The sequence below is a fragment of the Magallana gigas genome, chromosome 6 (genome assembly GCF_963853765.1).
Source record: "Magallana gigas chromosome 6, xbMagGiga1.1, whole genome shotgun sequence".
Classification (NCBI taxonomy): domain Eukaryota; kingdom Metazoa; phylum Mollusca; class Bivalvia; order Ostreida; family Ostreidae; genus Magallana; species Magallana gigas.
In genome coordinates, this window is record NC_088858.1 from 29,510,812 (window position 1) to 29,525,407 (window position 14,596).

At 33.4% G+C, this 14,596-nt stretch overlaps 2 protein-coding genes across 2 annotated transcripts; one reads left to right on the forward strand and one right to left on the reverse strand.

Annotated features, from left to right (window-relative positions):
- The first annotated feature begins 5 nt into the window (after positions 1–5).
- Positions 6–13,419, forward strand: LOC105324470 (thymus-specific serine protease). The gene is made up of 11 exons (XM_066087722.1): positions 6–143; positions 2,872–3,020; positions 4,146–4,260; positions 4,808–4,937; positions 5,871–5,991; positions 7,104–7,229; positions 7,593–7,856; positions 9,632–9,779; positions 10,484–10,666; positions 10,786–10,934; positions 12,192–13,419. Exons 1-11 carry the CDS (start codon positions 77–79, stop codon positions 12,231–12,233), a joined length of 1,494 nt encoding a protein of 497 aa, XP_065943794.1. The 5' UTR covers positions 6–76; the 3' UTR covers positions 12,234–13,419.
- A 284-nt stretch (positions 13,420–13,703) lies between these two features.
- On the reverse strand, positions 13,704–14,553 carry LOC136276358 (major egg antigen-like). Its single transcript, XM_066088236.1, has 2 exons — positions 14,550–14,553; positions 13,704–14,209 (listed from the first exon to the last, which is right to left on the reverse strand). Exons 1-2 carry the CDS (start codon positions 14,551–14,553, stop codon positions 13,704–13,706), a joined length of 510 nt encoding a protein of 169 aa, XP_065944308.1.
- Positions 14,554–14,596: the final 43 nt, after the last annotated feature.

The following is a 14,596-nucleotide window of genomic DNA, read 5'->3' on the forward strand; positions in this document are numbered from 1 at the left end:
TCACGTGCGACTTCCGGCTCTTGGTAAACATCACAAGTTTCACTTTGACAGACAGTCATTAGGCCCAGTGATTATTATGATCATGTCGAATCTAAAAGGCATATTGTTTATCATCTTATTCCATGATATTTCTGCATTGCCAGGTAAGTGTTATACAAATATTATACATCATCATAATATAGATTCTATAGTATAACATTAAACTATGGAATAAATACAGGCAAATATCTCGTGTAATTCCTTGTGTTAACAAATGCATCGATCACACCCGCTTATGCAGAATTTAATAGGCTGCAAGACATTTCCCAAAATTAATCAAGTATTCATATTATTATTAAATTCGTCAGGCCTCAGGGTTCGAATGAAATTCACTAAAAATGGAAAAAAAGATTTCTCTTTTAATAATTTAAAGGGACATGGTCACGATTTTGGTCAAAAATTATTTTTTCGATTTTTTGTTTGAAACAGTTTACTCTTTTTTATAAACCGCTTTGCGGTTTATAAAGTGTAAACTGACCCAAACCGTTTTATATCGTATAAAACAAATAAATATTGAATTCATTCCTTAAATAAAAATTTTGGTGTTTTAGCCATGATATTGATGCAAGTGCGTCGGAACTGTGGAGCGCCAAATTAACCTTTACACCCATGCGGGTGTTATTGTCACTTAAATTTGGAAGCTAAAATATTTTTAATAATTTTTTATCACATTAATCCACACGAAAGGTAAAATTAAGCTTTAATTAATTACCGGTATTTACCTTAAACATATATCGGAGACATAAATAACAGAGATTGGCAACTGATCGAAATCTCGCGGTCCTTACTGTAAAGTGTTCACAGTTTAATTCAGTATATCTTTCTAATAAACAATTATATCGAAATATAAACAGCTAAAACCTATTACAAAAACATTCAAAATATTATATTTTCATGTGTTTGTCATATAAACAATATTAAAAGAGGATATCGAGTTTTAGGAGGCAGTTGGCTACTCGTCTTCCGAGATTTCATCGATGTTTTATAGCTGGCCAATATATTTTTAATATATTAATCTTATTTTTCAATTTTTTGTTTAAAAAATGTCTAAAACCTATGCACAATTTTCATTAAAGCAATATACTTTTGATTTAATATCATAATCTCAGTTAACTAAAATGTAGTTCTCGAAGTATTAGGTTGGTCCCGTACCATTTTTCAACAACAAAAAACGCTAATGGCGTAGTTGCCAATATGTATCCTTGGTATTTAAGGTGGTATGGGACACTGCCTTGTTGTGACCTACTTTATTTATCGAAATGAACAAACAAATCAAGTGTAATTTTATGAATAGTTTCTTTCCCAAAATTGTCAACTAACAGAGAAGCGCAGTGGGTAAGAGGGTTCACTAAGTATCTGTAAGTCATGAGTTCAAATTTCAATGGGGATTTTAAAATTTTTGTCTTTCCAAAAAAATTTTAAACATATTTTTTGTTAAATATTGTGAAATTTTAAAAATACCACCTTAATTCAAATTAATATGCGGTGCTCTCCCCAATGGTCGCACCATAAAACAATATATTTTAAATTGACCTATTAATTTAAAAGCTATTTGCATTCTGCATGCTCTCTGCATTTCCCTCCATGTTCAAATCTGTGAGGGAGCATTCATTATTTTCAATAACACAAAACAAATTGAACCTAGTAGGTATTTTTGAATGGTATGTATCTTCAAATCCTTTGTGGATATGATCTATTTGTACTTAAACTTCCAATCAATTGTCAAATGCAAATGAATGCTGTTTCGAATTGTATTGTATCATATCATACAATATCATATTATGTATCAAATATGATACATTGTTTTCCCTTGGACTGAAATGTCACACTTTCATTGGTTTAGACATAGCACTTGATTGCCTCATATATCTCTATATTTGTTCGGTGAGAAATAATATGAGGCAATTAATATGGCCGTCATTGGCCGACACTTCCCTTACTCATTTCGACATTTCATAGTATTTAATACATCTTCACACAGTATCTCATGATATGAAATGAGAACTTATGCACCAACTTGCACTATCCTTATATTAAATTCAGACTCAGGATTTTCTTAAGGATTTTGGAACAGAAACTCATAATTTAGAGCATATACAGATTTATTACGTATGAGTTATAAAATAGAGTTATGACATATATATACAATCAAAGGAGGGAAGGAAGCTGCATGCAGAACAGTTTTTGTACAAAGTTATTCAGTTATATGAATTTGAATTCTTAAATGTCTTGGAGATTTTGATCAGACGATGTTACAATCCAAATATTCCAGCTCAGCTGACTTAATCTTTTTTGAATATCATCATAATTACTTCCTTAGTTCCTAATTAAGTTTTTATTTTCTTACTCTCACACACATCTCTTTTCATACAAGCACTCATTAATAAGTACATAAAAGGCTTTAATCTTCCCTTACATATGGAAGAAATCTCTCCAAGGACTTTAAAGCATGAACATTTGTTAATTACCTTTCACTTTAGTAAATTGAATTACGGAAGAGGAAATACAATTTAAGCTCTAATTAATTAATGTGCACAGCCTCCACAATTAAAAAAAACGAGATGGATAGTTTGAACCAAAATTTATCAGACCTATATAAATTATATCATTATTAAATATGTTTAGTTTTAAGGTCGCTTGAGTCAATCAGGTTATGGTCACATAAAGGTGATGCCTTGTCTCGATGAGTTTTTTAATTTGTGATTACCTATGTTTTAATTAGCCAATGAAATAGAGCATTTTAAGAACATATGATAAATTATATATTAATTCAAATGTTATCATGATGTTAATGCATGCCAGTTAGATTTATTCTTTTTTAAATGTTGACAGGAAACAGCTTCTTAAAAATTCGAGAACTTGTCGAAAGTCAGAGAGAGGAGGATGCAGTATTTGAACAAAAGAAATTATATGGCAGCTCTCAGATTGTGGAAGAAGTTCTATTGCCTCAACCTATAGACCATTTTGATGCACTTAACTCAGTAAGTCTGTAATTAATAAAAAATGTAGAGTCTGCATCAAACTTGGTCTATTAATCATACGATTCAGGTACAGTCAATCATATTTGTATGCTATATGCATATTTTTTCTTTATTTATACATTTTTGAATTTTTATTTCTATGCCAATCTGATAGAATTAGATTTTTTGGTCTGCTCCAGTAGATATCTAATTTTAATTAGATTGCTTCTCTGCATGAAATTATTTCAACCATGCGCATAGTTAGAATGGATATGAAGTGTACACAAACAGTGGCTGGCTCTCTCTCTCTCTCTCTCTCTCTCTCTCCCTGAGTATGTTTCTTTTTTTTTAGAATGATTATGATGTGTATGCACTTGTGCATAGGCAGCTACACACCTGTCAAGTGTAGTATTTCTGGTTGAAGAGATTTCAAGGTTGTTTATTTAAAAAAGGACTAGACTTGGACCTTTCAAGGGAAGACACATGCAAATAGCCAGGTGTAAAAACAAATTGCATATGTTTTCAAGTAGATTTGAGCCATGACCCATAGAGAGTAAAAAGACACAAATTTAAAAGTTCTCAATAGAGATAAATATCTTATACATGTACAAATCATATCCAAAGAGCAAGTTTTAAGGCCTCCTAAAGTTAATTCTACATTTAACGTTGTCTTCCAAATACCAAACATACGAGGTAGGGTGAAAAAATTTAACAAATGATTTTCATACAAATACAGTAAGTATTTAAGTTGCTTATTGGCTACCTCTTTAATAATGATCTTTCCTGACAATCCCATTCTGTATCCTATATATAGCCCATAATGTGCACAAAACATTTTGAATTTCTACAGATTGCAGTTTTTTAGTTGCAAAAAGTGAAATCAAACTGGAAAAGATAAATTCATAAAATTAAAAAGAGTTTCGTTTGGGTTTTTAAAAAATACAATTTCTCCTAAACCTACCCCTGGGTGACATTTACTGGTAATATTGAATTGACTTTGGACAGCCTAAGAAGAAATACAGTAGTTGAAGACAAGCTTGTGATGTGTCAAGGGGTTTGTAACTGTAATTTTGATGTTGAATGTATAATTCTACGATTTAGTAAATATTTTATGAATTCTGTTTCTTTTATGTAAATATTTTGTAGGAAATGTACAATCAGAAGGTATACATCAATACAGAGAGCTGGATTAAACCTAGTGGTCCTATTTTCTTATTCATAGGAGGAGAGGGGACTCTCCCCAATAGATCTGCTTATTCCGGTAAATAAAGCGTAGACAATTTTAAGTTAAGTTCTATCCAATAGTTTTAAATCATATGAGTCACTCAAGTAACCTATTGTAATTGGTCTTCGTACGTCATCGTCCGTCGTTCGTTAAAATTTGACATTTTTAACTTCTTGAAATTAAGGCCAATTTTTTGGTGTGAAGCATCTCTATGATAAGAGGAATCTTAATTGTGAAATTTATGACCCTACCACTATGAGGGGAGGTGGGGTGTGTGAAATATTTCAAAAAAAAATTTTTTAATCTTCTTCTCGAGCTTCTCTAACACATATGGGGAAAAAAATTAATTTATGGTAATACTATTTGAGAAAAACTAATTGTATGATTTTAAATTCCATGAAGCCCTCTACCAAAATTGGGGAATTTTTTTTAGAACTAGGGCAGGACTTTCTAAATGAAGCAAAAAATGCAAACATGACACTTTGACACGTCAATCTAATGGCTGTGATACTCAGGTGACCATCAAGGCCTGTAGGCCTCTTGTTTTATGTACATTATATTTTATGAGTTGTATGTTTTATAGGTCACCATGTTGAAATGGCTAAGCGGTATGGTGCGATGGTAGTAGCCGCCGAGCATCGATTCTATGGTAGCAGCATCAATGACAATGGCTTACATCTAGACCAGTTGGAACATCTGTCCAGTCAACAGGGGTTGGTATTAAAGCCAGATTATTATTATGATAGCTAGATTATTTTTTGCATTTTACCTGTCGTCTAGTTTGACAAAAATAAAAAATAAACCTGTCAGGTGATATTTGGGGTTCTGTATTAGGACTTGATTGGTGAAATAACGGTGTAAATTTTGGAGCTTTCAGGCCAGATGAAAGTATGGAGTTTGAGATGTATAAGCTGATTTCTTTGGCATATCAGATTATCTGTAAGGGGAAATCTCCAGTTCATGGCAGTTTACAGAATTGTGCTGCTAGTGGTTAGAAAAGTGCAAAAGGGGATAATTGGTTTGATTTTAATCTGTGAAATAAGATTTATGTAGCAGAGACATTTCTGAATGATCTGAATCAAGTTATGTCACTTTATTATAACCTTTTAGCTTAATAAAGCTTCTTTTATCACATTTTGTCTGGCACCCATCTGTATGCTACCTTTTAATTACTGCTTCTCCAGCCAAAAAGAATAAAAAATTTCTTTATTATTCTAAACATGGCATGAAAGGAAATTGAATTGAAAATAGAGACACCATTGGGTCCAAGTTTGAAAAATGAAATTTAGTTTATTTGGAATTTGCTTTCATTGGTAAACTTACATGTACTTGGCTGAATGTGAATTAAGTTCAGTGAAGTCATGCAGTTGGCAATTATTTCCCTGGGGAACGATGTGGCCTCATATTCATTATATTTTTTGCTATAGGGTTATAAAAGATGGACCATTTAATATCTATTATATAAATGGAAAATGTCAATGGATCGAGGCACCTATAGGTATAGGGGTGTGGGCACTTAAATAGGGAGAATATGGTATTAACCTATTAATATTATTATAAAATCAGTTTTTATAAAAAGACAGAAATAAATGAATAAATGTTTTGAGTTCCATTATAACTAATATCTGTCTTTATATTTGAGCTAGATTGGCTGATTTGACAAGAGTCCACAAGTACATCACAGACAGGTATGAACTGACCAGCAACAAGTGGATTTCTTTTGGTGGAAGTTATCCAGGGGCTTTATCTGCATGGTTTCGCTTAAAGGTACATTCATGATTAATCTTGAATAGCTTGTAGACAAGCTGTAGGACGTTTATACCTTGATGACAAAATCATAGAAAATAAATGTATACTGTGGAATCATTAGAATTCGTGGTGGCTCAATTTTTGTGGAATTCATGGGTTCCTATTGTCCATGAATTAAAATCCTCCACGAATTAATAAACAAGGATTATAAAATCATTTTCCCTTTTCCAGGTATAAGATAATACATGAAATGTCGTCCTCACGAACCTGTAAAATTTAAGCAATCCACGAAACTTGGCCCCCACGAATTTTAATGATTCCACAGTAGTGACTATAAAACTTATGTGGATTATATTTAGATCACCTGAGCTTACTCAGTGAACTTTTCTGATCACTATTTGTCCGTTTGCCATCCATCCTAGTTCTGCATAACCATTGCACCAAAAATCCCCAAATTTACAATAAAGCTGCTTTATGTGGTGTAAATTTTTTATTATTTAGAAAAAATCCATTTCACCAATATAAGGACAAGAAGTCTTGTACAAGAAATTATGTATATAGGGAATTGGCTATATGTACTTATTATAACGAATTTGTTATACGGATAAAACAAATTATGCAAATTTTACTGTACATGTATCACATTTGTACACCATGTTCCTAGAATAAGTAAGAGCTGTTAATACCCTTATTCATCTTTCAATTTTAGCTGATTTTCTTATATTTATTATTATTTTAGCCTCACATCAAAAGGTGGGCTTTGGCTTGCTTCTGCTGCGCACGTTACAACAACAAACCTTTAAAGTCACTAGGAACAGCTGTTTCAATGCAGTACTTTGCCTCTCTTTAGAGAAAATAATAAACAGAAACTCTGAGCTGTTATTAGATTAGAAAATAATTGTTATCATTTTCAGGCAGTAATCCTGAGATACCCACAAAAATTTGTCCAATTAAGAGGCTTTATGAAGGTTACACAGTTCAACTTTGTAAAACTGTAACATGTTGTGCACACTAAATGGATCAAAATTTTGCCCTATTTTTAAGCAAGATAGGGATAGAAGGTTCAGCTAAGATCTGTTACTTAGGTGAGTGATGTGGCTTTTGGGTCTCATGGTTTTTTTTTCCTGCAGTACCCTCACCTTGTATATGGAGCAGTTGCATCATCAGCCCCTGTACAGGCACAGACCAACTTTGAAGGTTATAATGAGGTGGTAGCTCAAAGTTTAACTGACTCCACAGTTGGCGGAAGTCAACAGGTAATATACCCTTGAGTCTGTCCCTCTGTCTATCCAACATCACTTGTCTCAAGTTGTCTGGATCATATTATCTCTCCTCTTTGCCCAATATGGCTCATAATTGAATTTCCAATAGGTAACAGATTTATACTTAAAATATAAACTGGTTTGAAACAGTTTAAGCATACATGTATTTATTATTATTATTCGATGATTATTATTTTTTTGTTTTTAGAGTTTATACTTCTGAAACTATTTTAAGGTGGCACACATACCAATCGATCTATCAAAAAATATACTGGTGGATCAAGCCACCATAAACTTGTACATGTATAGATTTGGTATAACTATTCAGTTTGTTTCTATCATGGATTCTTTACTCAGTGCATCAAACAAATTGTGGAGGCCTTCCAGAGAATCGACAGCATGATCCAAGCCAATCAGACCGTACAGCTGGAGAAGGACTTCCTTTCCTGTGGACCCTTGAGTGAGAAAAATGACCAAATGGTTTTTGTCAACAACTTAGCTGGAATTTTTATGGGAGCAGTGCAATATAATAACGAGGTTCCTGGACTCAACATTCAGTACCTGTGTAAACAGATGACAAAGTCAGACGATTCATATAAAAACCTGCAGATGGTTTATAAGGTCAGAAGTATTGCATTAATTGTTAAGTTAAAACAATACCAATGAATGATATAATGGAGAAGCTTGAAAATGAAGCTGGACATATGAATATTCATGTTAAAATTATTTGTTAATTGATAATACATTAAAGAAAATTATGACTGTGTATATCAATCAATTTATACTATGCTTTCATTTTATAAGCTCACCTGAGCTGATATTTTTTTTTTTTAGTTTTTTCTGTCCATTTGTCTGTCTGTCTATCTGTCTGTCTGTCTATAAACTTTTTACATTTTCAACTTCTTCTCCAGAACTACTAGGCCAATTTTAACCAAGCTTAGCATAAAGCATCTTTAGGCAAAGGGGATTCAAAATTGTAAGGGAATGTAATTCAAAATTATTAAAAATTTTTTAGAAATTTTCAAAAATCTTTTCACAAACTAATCAGCCAGGAAAGCTGAAACTTGGATGGAAGGATCCGATTTTTTTCATAGGATTTTTGAGGGTCTATATAGAGAAAAATCTTTAATAATCTTCTTTTTAAAAACTAATTGGCCAGGAAAGCTGAAACTTGTGTGAAAGCATCCTCAGGAAGGATAGATTCAAGTTTGTTCAAATCATATTCCCCAGGGGTAGGATGTGGTCACAATGTGGAGGGGGACAAAAATTTATATAGGAATGTATTCTCTCTTGTTCCTCGTGAGCAATGTGGCCCATGGTCCTCTTTTTTTAAGGATGTTGGCACCTCAAATACTAGTAATGTCAATCATCCAAAAACCACTTGGATATAAAGAAAGGGACCTAAAATGTTCATTTGTGACACATGTCACATGCCATTTTTTGGTAATAAGGGCCCCAAACAGAAATGTTAATTTTCCTTAAATTTTTATTAAAATTTGGCATGGGAATTGATTATTTGAAGAAATCAAACAAATATTTATAGTTGAAACTATTTTTTTATTATGATTTTAATACATTTTGAAGTTAAACATGTGTAGTGACTATTAAAGTAATAACTATATCTCAGTCAACGTTTAAAAAGTCTTGCTTTACTTGTGGCTTCAAATGCCAGTACATAATGAACACAACAAAAGAGGTTTAAGATTGTCACCAAATTTTGGAGTAATCAAATTATAATGCAAAATAAATTTTTTTTATTAAAGTCATCTTTCCAAAACTTTGCATACAAATAGACATAATTATGTTTAATGTCTCGGGTAAAAGTTAAAAAAAAGTAGAGGTCACATCTCAAAAATTTGAGATTTAGCATGAAATAAGCTAATTTGATGCCAAAATTGGAGTTAGTTTTTTCCTAACTTCTATGAAATATAAGGTAAATATGCCAAAATATATCAATAGAAATATTAAAATATTATTCAAATATATTTTTCATAACATCATATGTATTGGAATACACAAACTTTCTAGAAGTTTGGTCTGCACTGATAATTATGAAGCTAAGGTAACAGTACTCTTAAACTATTGAGTTATAAAAATTGTTTATTTTCCCGCTACAAAATATAGTCCCTTACTAAACTCTGTAAAAATGTATTTTTTTAAAAACAATTTTATTCAATAAAGTTTATTTGACATTGTAAAATATAAATATACGGTACTACTAGAATTAATATGTGGTGCAGAATTTTCAGACTTTAGATGACCCAAAATGGCTTCATGAAACCTGAGGAGTGAACCTCTTTAAGAATTGCCTGAGAACCAACTACATGAGGATTAATCTTTTTATAATTTTATGAGTACATGTACATGTAAGTATATATAATTTTCTTCCTTTTTAGATGGCGATGAATCTATTCAATCAGAGTTGTGTGGACAACTCTTATTCCAAATTCCTGTCCCAGTTCAACAACCAGACGGTGGACCGGGCCGCCAGTGGGGCTGGAATCAGACAATGGATCTGGCAGACCTGCTCACAGTTTGGTTATTGTAAGATCCCCCCTCAAACTTAGCTTTTGACCAGGGTTTGGGTTACATCAGTAACAAGCAGTGATACAATGTATATAATTTAGCACGTGTATTGTCTTTTTTCTGATAGCAAGTGATCGTTCTTCAATTAATTACTCCTTAGCTGTTAAAATTTTGTACTTTTTATCACAGAGTCAGTTTTTTAAAAAGTAAAAGGTTAAGGTCTCCGTGAAAATTTTGAACTTGACAAACCCAAGAGCTACAGTTACGTGCATGCTAATTAACCTTGCAATGTAATATGCACAAAAACATGTACTTCAACGGTGTCAAAGATACTTTTAATTTCATTCAAAATAATATACCGGTACAGTGTATATACATGTATTGCTAACAATTTATATTGATTCAAGTTTAAGAAACGATTAATACCACTGTACTTGAGACTAACCGCAACAATATCATTTGCAGACATGGCGGAACAATTCGCGTCAAAAGAGTATCAATGGTACATAGGAAATCAATTTGTTGATTCATCCCATATTGTATTTCATAATCTTAAGGCACTGTCAGAATAAGTAAAATATACACAACAAATGTCATAGAATCATAACTTGATAGATTTTTTCTACTATGATTTTATTCTCACATTCAACCCAATAGATTGCAAAATTTCATCTTTGAATGATACCACAATTCAATATTAAAAGTGAACTTTAATCCTGTAGATCAGACCTGTGATGAAGGCACCAGCTGTCCGTTCTCCAGACTCCTGACCCTGGAATCAAACCTTGTCATCTGTAGGGACATCTACAAAATCTCCCCGTCCTCAGTGCCAAACTTTGTAGAGTTTACAAATGAATATTATGGTGCCAACCGGCCAAAAGGAACCAGGGTTCTCTTTGTCAATGGTAAAATATAGTAGTATGCTTTCAAAGTTATCAGAATCTTTGGCACTTTGCTTTGTATATTAATATTCATTTATTAAGAAAATCACATAATTAACAAGTGTGCTACATGTTCTTGCTAGGCTCAATAGATCCCTGGCATTTTCTGAGTGTCCTGAAATCAGACGTATCTCTGAATGAGACTGCTGTCTTTATAAATGGAACCGCGCACTGTGCTGACATGGCTAGTGACAGGTCAACCGACCCACAATCCCTCAAAGATGCCAGACTGGTAAGTCCATTTCTTAACTGTCTTTTTATTATTTTTATCCTCTTTGTATATTTTTGCAGACTTCAGACACGCAAAACATCTTAATTACTATTTATAACATTTTTACAAACTTATAAATTCCCCAATCGCTATGTTGAATTATGATTACGGTTGTGACTCAGAGTATCTGCATAGCATTACTTGAAATCAACATAATTAAAACCCATAAGTTTATTGTCATAAAACAAGTCTGTTGGTCATTGCATAGGCAAGACTTAATTTTTTTTTAAAGAAATACTAAGTCGTTTTGAGACAAAGCAATACAAAGTCCAGTAGGTGGTACACTGCAAGTATTGTTTAGTCAGCAAAACTTAAGGTGGTATGGGACACATCCATGTTGTGACGTATTGTTTATTGAAATAAACAACAAACTGAAGTGTAATTATATACAGTCAAACTTCGTTACCTCGAACTCAATGGGACTGTTTAAAAACTTCAAGATATTGAGGGTAAAATACTTAAAAAAATAAGTGTTTGGGAGTTACAAATCACTTCGACATATCCACTGTATTTGAGATATCAATGTTCGAGATATCAAAGTTCAACCGTAAGTAGTTTCTTTCCCAATATTGTCACCTAACAGTTAGAGGGTTTACTACAAATCTGGAAGTCATGAGTTCGAATCCCGCTGGAGGTTTTGCATTTTCTACCTCTCCAAATATTTTCAAAAGCTTTTTTTTGTTATATATTGTAAAATTTGAAAATTCTAAACCGTTCAAAGTATTCTAATTATAATCAACAGATATTCCATACAGTACCAATCAGACCCAATCTAACACCAGAGTAAACCCCATGCAACTAAACCCCGGGTTTACTTTAGGTTTAGGTTTACTCTGGGTCTGCTTTTTGGAAATTTTTGTCCACTTGTGGTTTACTTTGGGTATACTTGGGATTTGCTTTTGGGGTCAACTGTATGCACTTAAGTGTAAAACAGACCCGCCTTTTATCTTACCATCTTACTGCATGTAATTACTGCCCCTACACATGTAGCGTCTGCTTTCAGAAGTGTACTTCTGGATTGGGGTTTACTCTCTGTGTCCATTCAGGGTTTACTCTTGGTCTCTCTAGCAGTCTTTACTCTAGTAAACCTAGAGTAAACCCCGAAAATAGCACTATGTATTAGTTACATGTGTATATCAATTTAATATCATGTGATTTGCTTCTTGCATTAACAACATCTTTCCTTGTGCCATTCTAACAGATGAACGATTCTTTCAGATGATACAGAAAGTGGTCCACGGTTGGCTACAGGAATCCTAGCATCCAGACTTCAGTGATACGACGTCACTGATTGGATACTTCTCATCAGCTGATAAATGGTGCCCAAAATACGTGTACATCGAATCAATTTGCAGACGATTTGTGTAGTAGTGTTAAATGATTGTGTATTTCTTACCAAAACTTAAGGCTGTTTTTTTTATTTTTGAAAAATACCCTTACAGTTAGACTCATTCATATCAGAGTCTGATACAATAGTATAGTGCATATGAAATACACATTTTTTCCTTATAACGGTTGAACTGACTAGAATATGAAAGAAAGTGACATTGTGACACAAACTCATTCATTAGACATTGCTAACAGATCATATTGTTTTTGATAACAATAATTAACGTATCCTTTTTTCACATCATGTTTGTTTATAAGCACGTGGAATAGCCGGTGACGATATCAACGCACTTTGAAAAAAAAAATTTCAAGGTGTGTTGACTTGGTTCCAAAATTAACACACTTTTCAAGTGAAAAATTTTTTCAAAGTGCTTTGTAACACTGCTTGCTATGACGTTTAATTAAGGAATGAATTCAATATTTATTTGTTTTATACGATATAAAATGGTTTGGGGCAGTTAACGCTTTATAAACCGCGAAGCGGTTTATAAAAAAGCGTTAACTGTTTCAAACCATTTTATATCGTATAAAACTAATAAATATTGAATTTATTGCTCATGATTTAATTTTTTTTTCTCTGCATTGTAGATGAAAACGGTCATTTGACATTTAAAATGACGTAAAATTGTACAAAATTCAAACGTAACGTCAGGCGTATTGATACGTTTTTGACGTTATTCCTACTATGACGTAGGCAACATTCTTTATACGATATAAAATAATTTTTTAGCCAATCAGATAGCGCGTTACAACCAGAATTAAATTATTCCCAAAAGCATTGACAGTGCCACTCGTCAAAAGTGATGCTTTGCTAACGTGTTTCATAAGACTATGTTGCTCAACTCAATTTAAGGGAAAACGGCACAACTCCACTCACGACCTCTTTTACCAGCTGTGGTCAAGTTATTAAAAAGTTCTGACTGAAATGAAAACCAATACCGGTCATAAAATAATAAACTGTACGTGTGTATTTATTTTGATTAAATGATATACTTTTACTTTATGTTGATCACGTTTTTGTATGTATTTTTTTAATCAAATAAAATCAACTTTATTCATTTATGACTCCTTTTTTCTTGTATCGAAACCTTATGAGCTAAATACATGGACGCCTGTTAACATCATTTTAATTGAAATGATTCACAATATAATCAATTTGAATTATACCGCACCAGTTTTAGTCAATGTTATTACAGTAGTAAACTGATTAACCTCAAGCAATGATAATGAAGCTAAGACACTGAATCAAAAAGTGATTAATATTTAAGAAAAACCTTATACGAAAACTTTTGCCCATAAAACTAATTGTTGTAAGCAGCACCGAGTGTGCATCCGGTCCCTCTATTTCCTCTCAGCTTGAAAGGGTGCCCAAAACATCAACATTCCTTTATTATTTCGACGACAGCGTAATTTCTCGGAGGAAACGTTCGGTGGGATTTTGAATTCCCGGTGGAAAGACCGGGATACTTTAATGCCGTCTTCATCCAGGCAATGGTCAGCCCTGACTATGACGTCAGGCCCACAGCGCTGCACTATTATATGATCCGGTGTAAAGGTCGACAGGTCCATATCTTGTCTGAAACACGAAGATGTATCGTCTGCTGTTTCGTCATCAGTTTCCTCTATCGCAATCTCCTCCCCTTCGTTTTGACTTTTAGCTAGGAAGGAGGCTTCTACAACCAGTTGATGACCATGGCTGTAGCAGTGTAGCCGAGATCTGTCTATGTCGGCAGGAAGTGTCACACTGCGCTTACTTTCACGAATATCGCAATTTTCATCGTCCTCCCCTCGCGCATGCTTGGCGTGCAGTCGCAATTTCCCATCTTTGATGAACACTTTGACCTCTCCTGGATGGAAATGATGGTGAAGTTGGAAGGACTGGGTCTACTTTAGCGGCCCTTGTTTAACCACGTGATTGTTACTTAATTCCTCGTGTAGCAAAGATTTTAACAAGTCTCTCATCGGCATGGGGTTATGCGGGGACCCCGACTCCCGGTTCTGGTAAGTTATTGGTAGGTAATCCATAGTGTGTACACAGTAAAAAGCAGACAGTCACAAAATGGCTAGTCTCGCTTGTTCATAAACCCCACTTCACGTGACGAATAGGTGCATAGCGATAGAGATATTTAATTTCAAACTGCGTAATACCTGTTCTTTATACATTTATACAAAAGATAAATAGATTACCCATCGCATGTCGTGTAAATCTGACTGTCATATCACATTGAGCATTG